Consider the following 19,866-nt stretch of genomic DNA (forward strand, 5'->3'; position numbering starts at 1 on the left):
TTGTTTTTTTATTGCTAGTATTTCCAGCAGTAAACATAGCCATTGAACAAAGATTTTAAAATTCTTAAACTCCCTCAGTCTTTTGCATCACATGTAAGACACACAGAATCTAAATATCAAGTAAAATAGATAACCTAGATAAAACTTAATCCATCCACAATTTGGTGCTTTGCTCGAAAAGTCCTGTGGTGTTGAATAAAACAAAAAAAAAAATCACCAGTTATCTCATACTGATTCTAATTTTTTAAATCTCTGCTCAAAACCATATTGTAATCAAGGATCACATCACCATTTTGGCATTACAAATAGTTGGTGCTAAAGGGTGAAAACTGAGGTTGGAGGTCACTATTTCTTGTGTTAAGTTGCCCATTTCCAAGGGTTACAAGCAGATAACGGCATATTATGTAGACGCTCTCAGCAGATCAGCTATTCCATATTTTTATTGTCAAGCATGAATCAGTTAACTTTTTAATATATTAATGTTGCCATAACTCTCTCTCTCTTCTGTTATTTCATAGAAATTACAGACAAATAATAAGCTTTTGTGTAAAAGTTGTAGCATTCTTTTTCTTTAATTAGAATGAAAAGCCTTTTTTTAAGTATAATATGTATCTTCACTTACTAATGGGACTTTTAAAACAATTGATTTTTACAGACAAAACCAGAAATGCTTATTTGAAATAGTCAAATGAACAATTTAAATAGTGGGCAAAATATAACACTTACTAGGAACAATTTCATGGTAGTAGTTAAAATTTCGATAACGACTTAATCAATTGGCAAAGATTTTACTGTCCAGTCTGTTCGTAAATATTCATTATGTATTGTGTTTATATTAAATTGCTTTTATCACCAGAAACAGTATCCTTCAGAGATACTCATATTCAAAACCCACAGAACTTGCTACCAAACTGGTTTTAAAAAGTTTTATTTAAACACGAAGTGTTTTGGCACTCTTGCTAAGGCAAATTGATACCTTGCTTTTGTACCTGGTTATCAGTAAAAAAATAAAAATACCTGTTGTAACTGAGACCAAATAAACACTGAGAAATACCTGTTACTGTATTCAGAACTAAGAGTACTGATTTAGGTTTTACAAGTTGGTATTTCCCATCCCTAGTTCAATTGTCCTCTGTTAGATTCAGCTATCGAGTTACGGCAGTACTTCTAAAATCTTCCAGTATTAAAATGTACCTTGACCTCCGAGGAAAGGAACACTTTTGAGTTGGGAAAGGGGTCAGTGTTGGTCAGTGACAGGATTGAGAGCAGAAGCCTACCAAGGACACCTCCCCCGCCCCCTCCCCCTCCCCTGTGGCCTGACCATAAAAATTTCTTTTTGGTTGCCTCTCATCCTTTCACAATGACCTTCAAATTGTCAGCAACTGTTCCTATTCCCTGTTTCCTTTTTCCTGTCACCCCAATCTAGCTGTAGTGTCGGCACGATGTAATTGGTCAGGACAGTTCAGCCGCGCGCACGCGCGTGCGTGCGTGTGTGTGTGCGTGCGTGTGTGTGCGTGCGTGCGTGCGTGCGGGGTGCGCGTGTGTGCGGGTGCGCGTGCGCGTGCGTCTTGCTGATGTTCCTGTCGTCTCCGTTCCTCAGATATACAGCGTGTGTCCCCCCCCCCCCCCCCCCCCCTCCCCTGTGTTTCAGCGAAGACTTCCCATTACCACATTCATAAGTTTTTAAATTGTTAATTGACATTGTTTCAGGTTTACTTCAGGAATGTTCATCCAAAATTTCCTGAAGGTGGCAAGATGAGCCAATATCTTGAGGACATGAAGATAGGTGATACAATTGATGTGCGTGGACCGTCTGGTCGCTTAGTGTATCTTGGCAATGGCCGCTTTTCCATAAAAGTGCTTAGGAAGGATCCAGCATCAACTGTGGTAGTCAAAAAGGTTGCAATGATTGCAGGTATGGGTAACAGATGTAAATTACTCATTTTCAATAAACTGAGACACCAATTATACTGAAATATATTGCTCACTATTATTGTTGTTATTATAGTCGCACATTATAGGGCCAAGATTTGCATTCTATGTAAGTATGCAAGGTTTCTTATTAAACTGTTTTCGTCAGAATTTTAATTATGTACAGTAATTTTGTACACAACCATGTGTATGATTTAGCAAGCTAAACTAGTGTAGTGTTTATAATATAATCATTTTCATAGTAATATAATCGTAAGTAGTAAATTACTACTTGGGTACAGTGTAACATATATGTACTTGGACCCATCAAGGAAAAAAGGAGGGAGGGTGTGTGAGTTGGGGCTTGCTTGACACATTTTTACTAAAAATAAATAAAATTTGCAGACAACCTCTTTACCATGTGTTGTATCTCTGACAGCAGGCTTCCCCAGGCAATTGGGACTGCCTGGGTGGACTTTTGTACCCGCAGTTTGTGTATAACAACAGCAGTGGTGGTGATCAGTACAGAAAGGATGTAACAGCATAGTTCCCCTAATAATACTCATGGAAAATCAAGATTGATTAACCTGACACAAGAGTATTGGGATGTACACTATGTGATCAAAAGTATCCGGACAGCTGGCTGACAATGACTTCAGTTTGTGCCACCATCTATCGGTAATGTTGGAATTCAATATGGTGTTGGCCCACCCTTAGGCTTGATGACAGCTTCCACTCTCACAGGCATATTCAATCAGGTGCTGGAAGGTTTCTTGGGGAATGGCAGCACAATCTTTACAGAGTGCTGCACTGAGGAGATGTATCAATGTCGGTAGGTGAGGCCTGGCACGAAGTCTGCGTTCCAAAACATCCCAAAGGTGTTCTGTAAGATGCAGGTTGGGACTCTGTGCCGGCCATTCCACTACTGGGGTGTTATTGTCGTGTAACCACTCCGCCACAGACCGTGCATTATGAACAGATGCTTGATCGTGCTGAAACATGCAATCGCCATCCTCGAATTGCTCTTCAATAGTGGGAAGCAAGAAGGTGCTTAAAACATCAATGTAGGCCTGTGCTGTGATAGCCATGCAAAACAAAAAGGGATGCAAGTACAGATGTTTGACACAAGTGACACCCAATCACCTGACTACATTCTAAGTCCACGAGTTCCTCGGAGTGCTCCATTTCATGATGTCTAATCAGTACTGAGGTCGCTGATATGGAATACCTGCCAGTAAGTGGCAGCATAATGCACCTAATATGAGAAATATGTTTTTGGGGGTATCCTGATACTTCTGACCATACTATATTTACTTTTATGTAAACAGGAGACCTTTGAAGAAGTGTCATCCAGCATGTGCAAAACCTTGGACACCGCAGATTGTATCAAAAGAATGGAGGATCTCCTGAGTGAATCCATTGATAAGAAACTCAAGGGAGATGTGATGGCCAGTATAATCAAATCGATGCAACCACTGCTAAAGCAAACTGGAATGAACTTGGAGACATCCAGAATACTTATTCCTTAAATTCCGCAGGCGCCAAGGATGTATGGTGTGGTGAGATCCTAAAGGCTTTTACTTTATGGTCCATTGTGAATGGAATTAATTCACCAACAAACAGTATAGCAAAAGAACTGCCTCCAGAGCTTTGATATGTGGTGAGCCACATAGATTTGTATGTTAAGACTCCACCCATTTTATTGTACTTTTAAAAGATAAGTGTATCTTGGCTATAAACCTGGTCAGCTTCGATGTGAAGTATTTATTCACGAATGACCAGTGTCTTAAGACAATGACCATGTTAAAGGAGCACATGGCACCCGATGTCTGCAGCTAGTGTGCCACTGTTTAATGACCACTTATTTCAGGGGAAAGGGAAATTCTTGAACAGATAGATGGTGTAGCTTTGGGTTTCTCTCTCACTTGTCACAGCAGACATCTTCATGAAAGTATCTGAAGAAACAGCACTCCGGTCTGTATTGTTACACCCAGAATTTTGGCTAAGAGATGTTGATGACGCCTTAGTTATCTGTAACATGGAGAAGAAGAGCTACAGAATTTCCACCAACACCTCAATCAGAAGCACAGTAGGATTCAATTTACTATGGAGGTAGAAAAGAATGGAGTGCTGCCTTTCCTCAGTGGGGAAGTTTACTGAAAGCCTAATGATATACTTGGCCATAGAGTATACACAAAGTCCCCACCATCGTATGCCATCTCCCACCCTCGCCCACTGCAGAAGAAACCCCCCCCTGCACGCTTTAACCAAAAGAGTGCACAGGATCAGTGATGCAGAACTTCTGAAGACTGAACTACAAAATCTCAGGTCTATATTTGGAGCCAGTGGTTATGTGATGAAGATAATAGATAAAACTAAGATGGCAATGGATGAAGGCAATAGGGAAGTGCAGGAGGAAGCACAAAACGTTACCATAGGGGTCACTGAATGTGTGGGCAAAACTGTATGCCAATCAGGTATCAAGCAAACTTTTTGAAATAGCGACAGAATAAAAGATGTTCTTGGCTCAGTGAAAGATGCTGTTGACAAGCTATGTGCTGTTGGAGTTTACAAAATTGGCTGCTTGTGTTGACTAGTGTATGTAGGTGAGACAGGGTGGCCATCACTCACAGATATCTAGACAGCAAAGACATATCAAACTAAAAATAAAAAACTAAAAAGTCAGTGGTGGCAGAATCTAGGTCAAGTGCAGCAAAAATACAAAACTTCAAGAAGCCCACGTATTGCAAAACAACCTCTTACCTTCAGGAGGAAGATTAGAGAAGTGATAGAAATAGCCAAGCGACCCACCACCATGAAGAGAGGGGACGGGTATTGACTTCTTGTGTCTGTGCTGTCAGCAGCGACAGCACTACAGAACTGCAGCTCACATGAACCAACGCACACAGGCTCGTGGGAGACCACAGCAGCTGCAGGTACACAGAGTACTGACAGGCCTCGGCCAGCACTAGGCAACAAGTAAGCAACATTGCGTTATAACTGGCACCTGTTTCCCATTCACCTATTCCCACCAGTGGCAAGCAATAAAGCAAACACCAATCAAGAACATCTATTTCCATCAATGAAAATGAATAATGAAAACACTAGCAAAGGACACCCCTCTTTCTTGTCCTCAATAGCCTATCAGAGTTTGATAACAGCCTTTTTCACCAGTATATGAAAACGAAACTTTTTCTCATTCAGCTTTCTTTTTTTTTTGGGTGGGGGGGGGGGGGGGGAGGAGGAGGAGGAGGAGGAGGAAACCCTGAGCCTTCTCAAATAGTTCCTGCGGTTTGTGAAGCTTTGGTTAAAGGATTTCAGGATTATGTACACGTAACTCTGAAACATGTATTTGATGATTTACAATATTATTTTCAGATTCAAACTAATCTACTTTATCATTTTAAGTGAAGATAATTGTTTCAGCTTGGTGTCTGAAAGACTTCCACTAAATGTAATGGGAGAATCTGAAACTGAAGTTGACAATCCCCCTGCCACTTCTACATCTACTCCTGTGCCTCCTAGGAACACTCACCTCCACCTCATATAGTGTATTATGAATGTTTTTGTGGCAGTTGCCCCTTTGTAGGATGTAAACTCCTGCAGTTTGCTGTGCACAAGTTGTCCAAACTAACTTGATAGGGGTTGTTGTTGTTCTTGTTATTTTTCTTGTCATTGCTGCAAAATTTCTGTCATCTTGTTTAGGGGGGGGGGGGGGGGGTCACTTCAACCCCCTCTTCACCCGTTTTTGTGGAGGTGGGATACTTCCCCCATCATCTTTGTTTGTAGCTTCCTCTTGTGCATTTTGAACAGTTTATGGTATCTCTTGCAAACATGAAGTCAATTTTATTTGGTTCAGATGCAAATGACTGAAGGTGAGTGACATGCAAAAGAAGCATTTTCAGCCAGGTGCTCCACTTCACCCATTGTGGGAAGCATGTTGTCTTACAGTACCCAGTTGTTAGTGGGAGCTAATGTTACAGTTACAAAGGATCATTAACATTGTTTTGATTGCTGTTGTTGACACCAGTTAAATCATTTTTATTTGCCGATGTTGACTGCCAAGGAAGAATTTCAGATGGGGGTATTTTTAAGAATGATGCTATAAGGGAACTAATAAAAATAAATAAATAAATAAAACTGAAGTTGCCAGCTCTGGAGGGACAAAGCCCACTACCATGCATATTCATATATTCATGGCAGGTGATGTTTTTCCACTACAAGAAAACATCGTGAAACCATATCTAGGAAGGCACAATGAAGGCTCAAAATAAAGAGTTTTTAAATACCGACTGTGAAAGGTAAGGGTGGTAGTGGAAAATGCATATGGAATAGTGACATCAGTGTTCGTTCAAAAAAAAAAAAAAAAAAAAAAGTTTCGTTGCAATCAGAGAAGGTACAAAGAGTCATAATGAAAACAGTATGTCACTACAATTTTTTAAGGAAAAATGCTAAGTCAACGAGCTTTTAAAACCCACAAGGAAGTTTAGAATCTTAATGCCTGTAGATAGGTGAAGTGATCCCAGGGACTGCAGAATCTATTTTTGCACCCTCAAATGTACATCATGGAAAACTTCAGTCACATGTAAAGAAATCTGTGATGAATTTGCAAATTACTGTTTAAGCCCACATGGAGCTATACCATTACAAAATAATTGTAGCTAAAAATTATTGTGCAGTACTGAATAAAAATAAACATGAGCAAAAAACCTTGTTTACCTCTTCAGTTGTGTCACTTGTTTCGTTTGGTTCCTAATGTCATGCGGGAACAGCAGACATCGAAAAGGAAACTGCTTTGACTCGTAAGCAAAATCTGCACCACTCTCAGATCTCTTACTTTTGTCAAGTTTGCTGTCCTTATGTCTGTACTGAGAAATGATAGATGTGATCTTCTTGTCAACATCAGTGCTGCTGGTGTAAAGCACCACAGCATTTTTTTTCAATGAGTCTTGTTTAAATTATATATTTTTTGTAATTTTGGCTTCTAACATTCCAGAGGTACTCCTATGCCTCATATAGTGAGGCAAGTTCATGAACTTTGCACCTCATCCACACCTTAATCCAACACAAAGAAAGACAACACACACACACACACACACACACACACACACACACACATAAGAATTGAGATAGAATCCAAACATTGGTGTTGTGTAATGATATTTAATGGTAACAGCCCTTTGACTTATTGACACAGCCATGGAACACTGTGTTGCCAACATCAGTAGTCAGTACTACGGACAATGTTGTTAACTTAGTGTAAATGTGGCTTTAGACAGCTGTCTGATATCAGCAACTGACCATTGCAAGGACAGTGAACAGTTTGGCTTGTTGATCTTGCTTGAGACTGCAACTGCTTTCTGTGTCACTAAAGCTTCTGATGATATCACCAGCACTGGAAGATGAAAATGTTAGGCCGAGTCGTATGTGAGCGACAGAGGCGAGTGACTTCTGGATACGCGACACTCCAGTGACAAGCAGCAGCATTGGGCGAAAAGCTTGGGTGTCCTGCGTGCGAGTGACCATGTTACGCTAGATGGCTGCTTAGAGCCAAGCAGCTGTTTCTATAAAATGGCGTCCCTAACCTGTAGAATACTGTAGCTGGAGATTAAGGCTACAGAATTAGGTTTACTTAAGAAAATAAAGCGAAAAGGAATGCTATGCATGAAATTTACAAAGGGAGGAATCTCCATGGAGAATTTCATAAATGTCATAAACTACGAAGATCACCAGACAGATTCTTAAATTACACGTGAATGAGCAGAGGAGCATTCGATTAAATTACAAATGTTTTTTACATGACCAAGAACTTTTAAGAGTCAAAGTACACAAATTGACATCTGTGGAGTAAAGCTAGCTGTGGTATAGGGGTAGTGTATTCAGTTCATGATTACGTGTTTGGTAAAGGTCCAGGGCTAGATTCCGGACCGTTTTACTGACTCTGTTAAAACTCTGTGTACTAAGTGTTATGTATACTGTTTACACTGCATCACTAAGTATGGTTTTAAGGTCTTGGAAAGAAGTTGATCTTCACACCTATCCCAGTATATCGCACACATTTAATTCCTAATAAATTACAACGAATAGTAAAGTTAGCTTTGAAAAGCGCGCCACAGCGTGTAGCGTGAAGCAGTCGCCCTCTGCTTTCTGGCGGTGGCTCCTTTGTCTCAATTGAAGGCTTCGGTGTCTCCCTCTAGCAGGAAAGGGGAAAAGTGGGCTGTTTGTGTGGGTTTAAGAAGTGGCTGTATGAGCTCTCGTAGCGAGTTGGCAGTCGGGGTATCAAGAAGCAACTTCTCTGCCGGTGCTAGAGGGACAGCACGCAGGTCGTGGCATCAGCGTAAGCGACGCGAGCAGCGACTCCATGGTATGGGGCATTAACTGCTCGTCTCTAAAGGAATAGGGGCCTTATCTGCAGTTCGGCCTTATGCTGTCGACTGGCGAGGAGGTTCTGAAAATCGGCGTGCCTTCCTGCATCTGTTGAAACAGCTGCCAGCTTGGCAGAGTATTTGGAGGTGCTGCGTTGGTTCAGTCCTGGGAGTCATAACGCACCAGAAGTTGAGTATTGATTGTTAACAGATTTTATGAAGTTTAATTGAATTCAATTTACATATTCTTGTTAATTATACCAGCCGTATTTTTTTGGGGTTTCCCGCCATTCATTCTAGTCTGCCCATGTGCGGGAAGGTGGTAATATTAGAAAGGATGGTCTGTTTGTCCCCTTTTGAGGACAAAAGGGGGGGAGGAGTCGGAGTAAATCTGTGGTTCAGATTGCTTCTTTCCCCTCCCAGCTTACCTACGGGTTTATTCGACTGTTAGCCTCTGCCAATGACTGTACTGTTTAAAATTCAACGCACTCCTCAAGACCTGATCCATTCTCTTGCCTGCCATAACTAGTATTACTAGACTCATGTGTAAAAGGTACTCTAAGAAAGAAGAAAAATTCCTTTTGCCTCGTGGTAAGAACTAGTCAATTGCATAACGAATTCCTGCTCATCTGGAAGCTGTAACTTATGTAAATTTGTGTTTATGTATATTTGGCTACAATCGAGCGAGGTTGTGGAATTTTTATATTGTTTCTAGTCAGCAGAAACTTGTGTTTTTCTAATTCAGTACTTTTTAAGGCTTTTACTCAACATGCATGTGTGTTTTATACAGGTAGTTGGTTATTAGTGTGGTTTTTTTGCCATGCAAAAGTTTGCCATTTCATTATGGGTAGAAATTGTTGCCTTGAAAGGAGAATGTTGTAAAAGTTCGCAAGTCCTACCTGGTGAGTGTGTGTGTGTGTTTGCCGAAAGTTAACTGGCAGAAATTAGTAAAATTTGTTTTTTTTTTTAAATATATTTTCAAAATGTTAATTTTATTAACTATGAGTGTCTACACCCCCACCCCCCTCCCCCTGCCCCTGTGTGGTGCATGACTCAAGCGTTTTGGTTTTTCTATTTTGAGAACTTTTGTAAACAGGATTGTTAGATTCTGCGCCATTTAATGAATGGAGTGAAATTCACCTGTAATTTAGCTGAGCTTGAAATAATATATGGCATCGTGTTGTATACGTTAAATTTCTTACCTTTTACTGGCGTGAAATTTTTTTATAATAATTTAAAAGTCCTTTCCTATTGTAAATTGTGACTTATTTGTTAAATGATTGTTGGTCTTTTTTTAAAATATCGTAAAGCCTTGCACCAAGTTAAAAGAGTGTTATTCAAAATTGTGTGTAATTTCACCAGTTATTTTTCGGCACCTACTTCCGCTTTACATTTTGTGTATTGATTGAGATTAATAACCTTTGGTGAACCAGTAGTAATTTTACAGATATTTGATGATGTGAACGTAATTCATCGTCGGTCAATGTTAGGGCAAAGCATTTCAATTACTCTAAATAGTCTGTAAAAGTAAAGCTTACAAAAGGTTTGAAAAGAAAGTCAAACGTTTAGTGCAATGATTTGTCTAAAAGTATGAAATAAAAAATATTAGGGAAATGTTTGGTGCACCTCATTTTCTGTTCATGATTTAGAGCATCATTAAAAGGCACATAGAACGTTTCTCTTATCTACTTATTTCTTTTACACAAATCATTTCATAAAATATTTGAGTGATTTCTTCCATTTTTTAATTTAAAGTTTTATTCAGAAAACATGATTTTACTGATTCCTCGTTTGCCTTTTTAACGTACTTGATTCGAAGGAAGCCTTTTTGACATTTAAATACTGCACAAATGTATCCTTTCATGTGCAAAATAGCTAGGTCTCGAACAGATGAAATTTTTGAAACTTAATTTACAGCAGCTTTTCATGAAATATTTCAATTTTTCCTCAGCTTATTAATAAAGTTTTCATTAATTACCCTGATTACTTTCAAGCAGTTTAATATTTTCATGACAAACTAGACCCCATCTGGTGACTTTGATACCCTGTTTACCTGTTTCTCTCCCTTTGTTTGGCTATGAAAATTAGGACAAAACCTCATGGTGTAAGTTATAGGGAGTCTTGTATTTGCTCTGCTCATGAGCTTACAAAAATGTATCGAGTGTTAATCACATGATAAATAGTTCTTTCTGCGTGCTGGCTGTCATTTCCAAAATTTGTTGTTACGATATCTTGAACTTTTTATGTGAGGTGATGATTTTTGATTTTTATGACTACTTGATTCCCGAAGCACAGGAAATGTTGGGACACACCGCGAGCGACCCGTCTGCGGATATAGCAACCAGTACTTAAAGAATGAAAAGAGATACCACTCCGGTTTCAACTTTAAATACAATTTAGATATATTGGTTACATTTCATACGCAGTAATGTATGGCCTTAAATGAACTATACAGGAAGTCCACACAATGTGATTCTACCTCTGCAAATTCTTAAATTTTGTGCAGCCATGTACTCAATTTCATGCAGCTCAAAAACTATGATGAATAAGAACATAAATTCAGACCTTTATCATTTAAAGATATCAAGCTATAGGTTGTGGAAGAATCAAATTTTTTCACCGAATAGTTTTCTTAAAATCGGATGTTAAGTAATTCATAGCTGCCGTCGCGTCCGCTCCACTGCTTTGCCGAGAAGACACTTGGCTGTCGCTCGTGCTGCAGCGATAATTTGAATTCAAACGTCGCCATTTACAGTGGAAGACAGGCAGCGACACAGGTGTCGCTCACGTAGGACACTTCCGTGATTACACCTGTGGTTGTGTTTTGTTGCCTGAAGCTGTCGCTCACATAGGACATGGCCTTAGACAGAGAATTATGCTCTGTACTATGGCCTTGTGACCATAAACCAAAAGTCAACAATAAAGCGAAAAGATTGTGATATGAAGATGGGAATGATTTTCTGGGTTGGTGTGGTAGACATACATGTTTTATGACAAGGTAGTAGCAAAACTCTTCATTAATTGGCGATGAAGTCCACATTGTTTTTTAAATTTGGTGAAGTACGATAACTCTTGTATGCAGTATTTTAAGGAAGCCTTGTCCTCTTATTTAGATGAGTACTGTTAACTCCCTTTCCACCAATGTTAGTTTTAATGACCATCAGTTAGACTACAAACTAAACTGGGAACATCATGTACTTCAGACTGTGAAGAGATTGAGCTCAGCTGTTTATGTATTAAGGGTGCTCTCTTGCCTTGAAGTTCAGTCACAAAGGTAGCATATTTTTATGTTTACTCCAGCATTTCACATGGAATTATATTCTGGAGAACCTCTTCTGTTGCTGAGAAAGAGGGATTAGAATCATTGCTAGAGAAAATTCAAGATCCACTAGTCTCAAACTGTTTAGCTAGCAGGGAATTCTGATTATGGCATCTACATACATTTTTCTGTCATGTGCTTTGTCATGAAGAATCCCAATCTCTATTCAAACAACTCAGTACTCAACATGCATGACACTACAAGAATGGGATACACACTACCAATCAAAAAGATCTATCCGTGGTGCAGAGATGTGCTAAGTATGCTGGAAAAAATTTGCATCAGTCATGTGATCCCATTGAGGAATTTGTGAATGAGAGCTTACCATAGAATAAGTAAATCTGAATAATTTCATGATTGTAAAATAATAATACAACTATTTTATTTAGATAAGGTTATTTTCATTCAGTTGCTGTATATTATATTGTGACTTTATTATTATTATGACGTTTGCTAACTGCTGGTAGTAAGTTGAAATTGAATATACATGTAATCATAATATTGACACATTCCAGATCCAGGGCGATCCCATCTCTGTATGTATCCATTTGTTTTCGCAAATAAATAAATAAAAAAATAAAAATAAACTGTACACTTATTTACAGTGATGGATCTCAGAAAGAGGAGAATGTAATTTTCTCAGCAGTTATCTCTGATAGTCTTTAGAATTTTGCTTCTGAGTGAATTCACTGACAATTACACTTCAGTATTTGCCCTGCTTTGTGACTCGGTGCAGAAATTTTCATTGTATTGTGCCGCAATCCAAATAACAACCACAATAGTTCTGTGCTATTTTTAGCTTCAAAATGAAATTAATTTTCATTTCCTTTTGTAGAAGATATATTTAAGTGTAATATTTTAAAACAGTTGACACAGGAGTAGATACAGCATACATAATTTGTATGTGTCTGTTACAAACTAGTCCTTTCTTCGCAGGTGGCACTGGGATTACACCAATGCTGCAGTTAATCCGGCACATAACTCGCACTACTGAAGACACAACTCAGCTTGCCTTGTTGTTTGCAAATCAATCAGAGGAAGATATTCTTCTTCGTGAGGAATTAGAAGAGGTGTCAAAGGCACATCCAGAGCAGTTCAAGTTATGGTACACTATAGATAGGCCTTCCGAAGGTGAGTTTATCATCTGCCTGCCTATGTATCTCACTGAAGTGAATATTTTCAAGCAGTGTGTGAGATTGTTAATTTGGCACAAGAGTGCTATATGTAATTGTCATTAGGTGATTGTGGTTATTCCTTTGGCAGAGAAATCTAAGGTATAAATGTTTGGAGGTGGCAGAATTGGATTATTTTAATGCCAAAAGTATCAAAATTTAGGCTGAAGGTTCAGTAACTGTGTAACTGCTTGTGTGTAAATCAGTTATATTAACTTGTCTCTAATCTTTTGAAAACAGTTATTCGTTCACCACTGTTTGAGAAGATCCAGTTTAAAATTCTTTTAGAGAACACACTAATTGCTATTTAATAGTGTGCTTCTCAAAGACTCCAGAAGCTTGTAAGGAAGATATCTGCACTCTATCTTTCTCTGTCTTGGCAAAAGCCTTAATCAGTTTGTCACGAACATTACTATATCTGCACTTTTTTGCAAGTATTTTATGTACAGTGGATCATAGAATTGCTCCCTCATCTGCTCTTAACCTGACTCTCAGGTGTAGATGAATTCAAATTTGTGTTACCTTGATCATATTCTGCTGAACGAAACTGATGCCACCCCCATGTGTAATCCCCATCTTCAACACCATATAGTCCTTCTGTGAATTTTTGGCACCATAATATTTGCCCTTTCCATAAAGAACATTTATAATGAATATTTCATGTAGGCTTTCAGTTGTAGTTGATGTTTTGAATTTAACTTAAATTTATTGTTCATTTCTTGTAAATGTTTCCCCACATTTGTGGATTTTCGGCTCGCCTGATTTTGGAATGGGGGACTGATGACCTTCGCTGTTTAGTCCCCCTTAAACATCCCAACAACCACCACCTCCCCACATTTGTGGATCCTTATTACAAATCTGAAACAGCTGGCTGCTTTGCAAAATGTTCCCTCCAAGCTAAGGCTTTAATGAAACTAAATTGAGTGGTAGCATTTTAAATATTAGCAACAACGAAGCAATTAAGTACATGTATTGTGAAATAGTTGACAAATTCTCTCTCTCTCTCTCTCTCTCTCTCTCTCTCTCTCTCTCTCTCTCTCTCTCTCTCTCTCTCTCACACACACACACACACGCACACGAGAGACCCATTAGTGTAAGTAAACAGACCTACTGCAAATGTAACTGACCTGTGGGGTATTTCTACTCGAGGTTGGGGGTCTTCCACTCCAGGTTGCTACACATACATATCCCCAATAACTCAACACAAAACGGTCTTCTGCTTGTAAGTTAACTGTTTGAACAGATTATCTCTCTGACATTCGAAGAGATACTGAAATGTATGCTCCAAGCAGTCTAAAACTTTAGTTACAGTTCCTTCACATTAATAATTTCTTGAAGAGAACTAGTACTATTTTTTATTGTGTAGAATGTGTGCCTCATGATTGCATACACAGGACTAGGAATATCTGAAACAACATAGGACCCTGGATAGAAACCTCTGGATTGCCATGCCTGGCTTCTTAATTTGACAATTCCCATTGCTATTTTCGTGGAGAATGATCTGTCGAACATTTCTTACTGGCACACAGAAGACTAAAAACCCAAGTATGATGTATCAGCGATTTCATAATATTTTAACTTTTGAACGGTGATTTCATGATTCATACAGTTGAAATCCTTAACACAGTTCAGTAGTAAGAAGTTCAAATTTATCGGTGCTAATGTATTGCGTGGACTGTTCATAAAGTCTTTCTCAAAATCCAAACTTCTTTTCACTGAGAATTTCTTTTCTTTTCTAAATACAGGGTGTACATAATGTCAGAGAATACTTGGAGTTACTTATTGTGCAAGAACCAAACATTGTACAGATATCATACGTATGTCATTTTGAAGAGAAATCCTGAAAGTAGTGTTCCCCGGTCATAGTTTAGTAATTTACCGATAGCCAGCACTAGTTGCAAACATGGCGAGTTCCGGTGCGGAGCGAGCTGTTTCATGGAATTGCCTCCCTAATCACCAGATCCCACTCCATGTGAATTTTTTCTCTGGGGTCATGTTAAAGATCTGATGTATGTACCACCTCTACCACTTGATGTAGCAGAGCTCCGAGAGACAATACGGGAAGAAGCTGCTACAGCCGACGATGCCATGCTGAGATGGGTATGGCAATAATTAGATTCTTGTATTGATGTCTGCCAGATCACTCATGCTTAACATATTGAATGTTTGTAAAAACATAAAAAAACCCTTAGAGTTTCTCTTCAAAATGCAATATGTATGACACTTGTACAATGTTTAGTTCTTGTGCAAGTGTTCCCAGAATTTATGAACACCCTGTATTTAAAAAGTCTATGCTACATTACTTTTCAAACAGTTTAAAAGCTTAGTAATGAAATGGGATGATACCGCTCTTGTGAAGTTGTTCCACAGCAGAGTTTAAACTGTCTGAAAACTACCACTACAAAAAGATTCAGTAAATAAGTCACTATTTCTTTTACATGTGATTCTATTGCAAGCAATAGAAAATTGATTTTGATGATAGTTGTCAATACTAACCTTCTTTTGGAAGATGTAAGATACAACTAAATTTTATTCAAGTTTATTGGGGACAGTCTTATCATAAACTTTAGATTACTCAATAAGAATGTGTTTAAGTCGAAATCTGATACAGCGAAAGTAAATTAAGTGGTTTAAAACTGGGAAATACCTATAATGAGCCCATTTTTTACCTCTAAAGTACTTTTCTTTGTCCCCCACCCCTCCCCCCCCGCATAATATTGTCAATAATTATGTGGCAGATTTGAGAAACATTGATAACTTAAAACAGGGATTCCCAAACATTTCCTTTGATGGAACACTTTCAGAACCCTAGTACCTTGATTGAACATCTTATTTATTTTAAAGGTTAATACAATTTTTAAAAAATATGAAAAAGTTGTTTATTCGGTACTTACTTCAACTTTGAGTCGTAACTAATAACATAGAAATCACAAAAAAATTTTAAAAAATATTGTCAGAATGTTGGAGGATAAAAAATAACTGTTATTAATAGATTTTCGCAAAACCACTTATTTCCCATACAATACAGTTTGGGAAACCTTGGGTAAAAACAATGTGTCAAACTGTGTCTTGAACCCAGAACTACCTTTTCACACTCTGTTAATGCATTTGGGAAAGGAAAAAGTTCAACTTTACCAATGACTCATATAATCAACAACAGATGCTCATAGAATGTGTTTTATCTAAGTGATGAGTTGAATGCTGTCATTAAGTTCATCTCCCACTGTTCTGATTCTGCAGTAGCTGCTAATTTTCTACATTGTGGGATAATCACTGTGGAATTTGGAGGAATGGAGAGCATATAATTGGAAGTTGGGGAGAGTCCACGAATTGTGCTTAGGTGGCCCAGTTGGAGTACTGCATGTAAAAGGCAGATACGTGGGTTGAAGATCTGTTCTGGCACACAGTTTTAGTGAGTCACGTATAACGGATGCAGTTTAAGCTTGTCTTCATGTAACAAACCACCATTTCCACTGAAAATCTCCATTCAGTGCATATTCATATTTCACAGTTGAAATTAGATATTACTTCAACAGCGGGACTTGCGTGTTGAAGAGAGATCTTGGCACTGTTACTTATATCTTTACTTTTGTATTGTTAATTATGTTTCAAAGCACTTGATGCAGTTTGCTGTGTAAAAGACCAACTATGTTTTCTTGTTATTTGTATGGAACTTTCCAAGATGTGAGGGTTCCTTTAATTTAGCATTTTATAATTTTTAGCGCACACAAATTTTATTTTGTGAACATATTATAACTGAAATTATTGACATTCTGGTTTTTAATTTTTTTTAGGTTGGAAATACAGTACTGGATTTGTATCAGCAGAAATGATAAAGGAACATCTTTTCCCACCAGCTTCAGACACCTTAGTATTAATGTGTGGACCCCCTCCTATGATCAATTTTGCTTGTGTGCCAAATCTTGATAAACTAGGATATGATCCTAAATTGAGATTTGCCTACTAAGTAAATTTACAGTAGGGTAATGTGTTTTTGGAATCCGAATTTGTTAGGTAAACATCTTCATATGAATGGAATTATAATAATAGTTTTATAGTGAGATTGTTTAGCAAGATTATGAGTAAGGCAGTTTATGCTGCCACCTATAATAGTGTAGTTCGTTTTGTATAAGAATATATCATCATGTCATATCACATGTGATCATTTTTTGGTATATGTTTGCCAATGTGTTTAATGCCTAGAAAGTTGGTGCTTAAAAATCCAAAGTCACAAGGTTGATAAATGTATCTTTACCATTCCCCGGAGTGCTCTCCAACTCAGGATATACATATTCCAGCACTGTGTGATATGATTTTTATATAGATATAAAGTAAATGATGGTGTTCATCCCATTTTAGACATAGGGATTTGCATTTACTTAGGATTAGGAAATGTGTTGGATGACACTCTGTGAGACAGCTTGTATGTTGGCTTGTAATATGCTGTTAGGTACACTTTGGTGTGAGATGTAAAGACATTGTCCTTGTCTTGTATGCTTTATAGTGATTAGTTCGCCATTACATGTTGTTCATAATAACTGTTGTTGACCAAAAAAAGTTTACTGCCAGTGTCATATAATGGAATGTTGTTATGGATTTGTGTGAAATCAGATTTTGCTCCTTGCATTTCTCAGATAGACATTAAACACGGTAAAGATAAATTACATGATTTAGTGACATAGCTGTACATATTAATCATCTTCAAAGTGTTTTGCTTTGGTGTAGATGCTTTGGATTAAAGATCTTGGTTCTTGCTGCTAACATCTAAATATATCATATTTTTAGATATATAATAAACATGTGCTATACCCAGGAAAATCGTACAGCTTTCTGTAAAGCGTTCAAACTTTTCTTTAAAACAGGTATGTGATCTTAGGGTAGTTTATTACCCAGTAGAATCAAATTTGCCAATTTGTGTTCTTATGGCAGTGCTAGTGAAGACAGTATAAATTTATATCACCTAAGTAAAAAACAGCACAACAGTTAGGCATGTCATGAAAAAGCTTTACATTTGTTGATGTACAGTTAGTACTAGAATATACTTGAATTGTCATTAACAGCTGATGTGAATCTAGAACAGTCAGTGATGCAACATTTATTGGCTGCTGTTTTAGCAGTTATGGTATTAGAAAATTAAATATACATGATATGTCTAAGTTTCGAGACCACCAATCCAGGTCACTAAATACATTGAACACTTAGAACAATAAGAGAGACCTGCTCTCTTAAGAGATTTTGACAGTATTATTCAAGTAACTGGCTTTCACCTTTTCATTTTAGTGTGATTAGATTGAAAACAAGTAATTATTTTAGGTTACTCTTGTAATTAATGTAAATCAAAACATGCACAATAGTTTTTGAGACAGTAAAATAGTTATGAATTCTTCTTGTGAAACATTATTATTTGCCATTGTTTGTGTACGACAGCATTATTTCATTAAAATCTGTTGGTTCAGATTATTTGGCATTTCTCTCATGAATGCCACACAACTGATTGTTCTGAAATGTACAGATGAATGTTATTTGACACAGTGTGTGAGGCAAACTGGTAAGTTTGTACTTGTCTATGGTATGTTCATTTTATAAGGATACATTTTTTATATTCATAATTATATATCAATCCTTCTCTCTTGCACATGTTTTTGTAACTAGATTACATTATGTCTTTTATTTACGCATTGAGTGTGCAGTACAACATTGAAATACACACATTTCAGTTGCATTCTGTTTGTTTGCTGCTTCTTGCAGACTTCTTCCACATGTCGTCACTACCAGTCTTTCACAAATTTACAAATATATAAGTTTCATTATGAATGCTAGCAGCTATACAGCATTAAGACTGGTACAGAATAATACAAATTTCAGCTGTAGGAAACAATTTTTAGTACAAGAAGGAAAATAATGTTGTTACAGCCACAAACAGGGTATTTAAATGTTTGCTGACAGGTGTTTGAATAATTAAAATTCTATGCTAAAATCCCCCCCCCCCCCTCCCCTCTTTACCAGATTCACAGGACGTATCATTCCCGAGACGTTAAAAGCATTTTTAAACATTTCATGTAACTTGACTCCTTTCATGAACATGTAAATTTCTATGAAACATCAGCAGACACATTATGCAAGTATTGTTGTAAAATTGTGTGAAATGTCAGCAAAGATAAATCTCGAAAAATAATATGCAAATGTGTATTATGTTTAGAGTTCCTTTGCTCGTGATATGATGAATTAATTACATAATTCTTCGTTTGGCATTGTCCACATGATTGAACTAAAAAATGTATTTGGAGTAGTTTGTATGGCAAAGTTACTGAAGGTTTGTGGTGTACAAACTTTACAGACATCACACTTATTTGAATCTCATTTACAGTGTTAAGAAAGTACACCGCAGAAGGTTTCTATTATGTCCAGCATCATTCATCTTAGAAGTTCAGATTTGTGCAACAGTAGTGTTCTTAAAAATAAAATCATGTATGTAATTTCATGACACTTATATTTTCTTTGTTTAATTCTGGTCTGTATTTAAAAGTATTGCTTCACTGTGGCTGGCATTTATTTTTGTATAGTTAGATATTAAATGGATTTTTTATTTTTGGAGACAGAGTGCAAATAAATTTTTAACAAATTGTTATGTTTCATGAGTGGAAGTACAGAATTGCCTATCTCCATTCTAGTAATTCAATATTAATCACTTTCTCCTTAAATGATGCAATTATTGGCAGTGCAAAAAACGGCCTAACCTCAACATAAAGAGTAAAAGTTTGTTACACCAGTTTAAGCATCGGGTTTGGAGGAGGGGGGGGGGGGGGGGGGGGCGGAGGAGTAGAAGTTGGGAAATTAGTTTTTATCGGTTTTTCTTAAAAATTTCGAAAACTATGCAGTTTAATGTGAAAAGTGCCATATACATTAATAATCTACATTAAATTGTGAACAAAAATGGTCCTGATGATAAACTTTCTAAAGTGAACAGTTTAAAGATTTTAAACATGGCTGAAACAGCAACTGTTGAAAATCTTCACAGTAAATAACAGCCAAACAGTTGCAGGATAAAGATTTATTGAAATCATTGACCACGGTTTTGGTATATCTAAATATACCTTCA

At 37.4% G+C, this 19,866-nt stretch overlaps 1 protein-coding gene across 5 annotated transcripts in view; it reads left to right on the plus strand.

Annotated features, from left to right (window-relative positions):
* Positions 1-19,246, plus strand: part of LOC126094537 (NADH-cytochrome b5 reductase 2) — a 52,732-nt gene extending 33,486 nt beyond the window's left edge. For all 5 annotated transcript variants that reach the window (XM_049908964.1, XM_049908962.1, XM_049908966.1 and 2 more), the window contains 3 exons: positions 1,711-1,915; positions 12,532-12,726; positions 16,562-19,246. In XM_049908964.1, coding sequence (XP_049764921.1) covers positions 1,711-1,915; positions 12,532-12,726; positions 16,562-16,734 — 573 coding nt within the window. In that variant the 3' untranslated portion in view covers positions 16,735-19,246. The remainder of the gene's footprint in view (positions 1-1,710; positions 1,916-12,531; positions 12,727-16,561) is intronic.
* The last annotated feature ends 620 nt before the right edge of the window (positions 19,247-19,866 follow it).

The sequence above is a fragment of the Schistocerca cancellata genome, chromosome 8 (assembly GCF_023864275.1).
Source record: "Schistocerca cancellata isolate TAMUIC-IGC-003103 chromosome 8, iqSchCanc2.1, whole genome shotgun sequence".
Taxonomy (NCBI): Eukaryota; Metazoa; Arthropoda; class Insecta; order Orthoptera; family Acrididae; genus Schistocerca; species Schistocerca cancellata.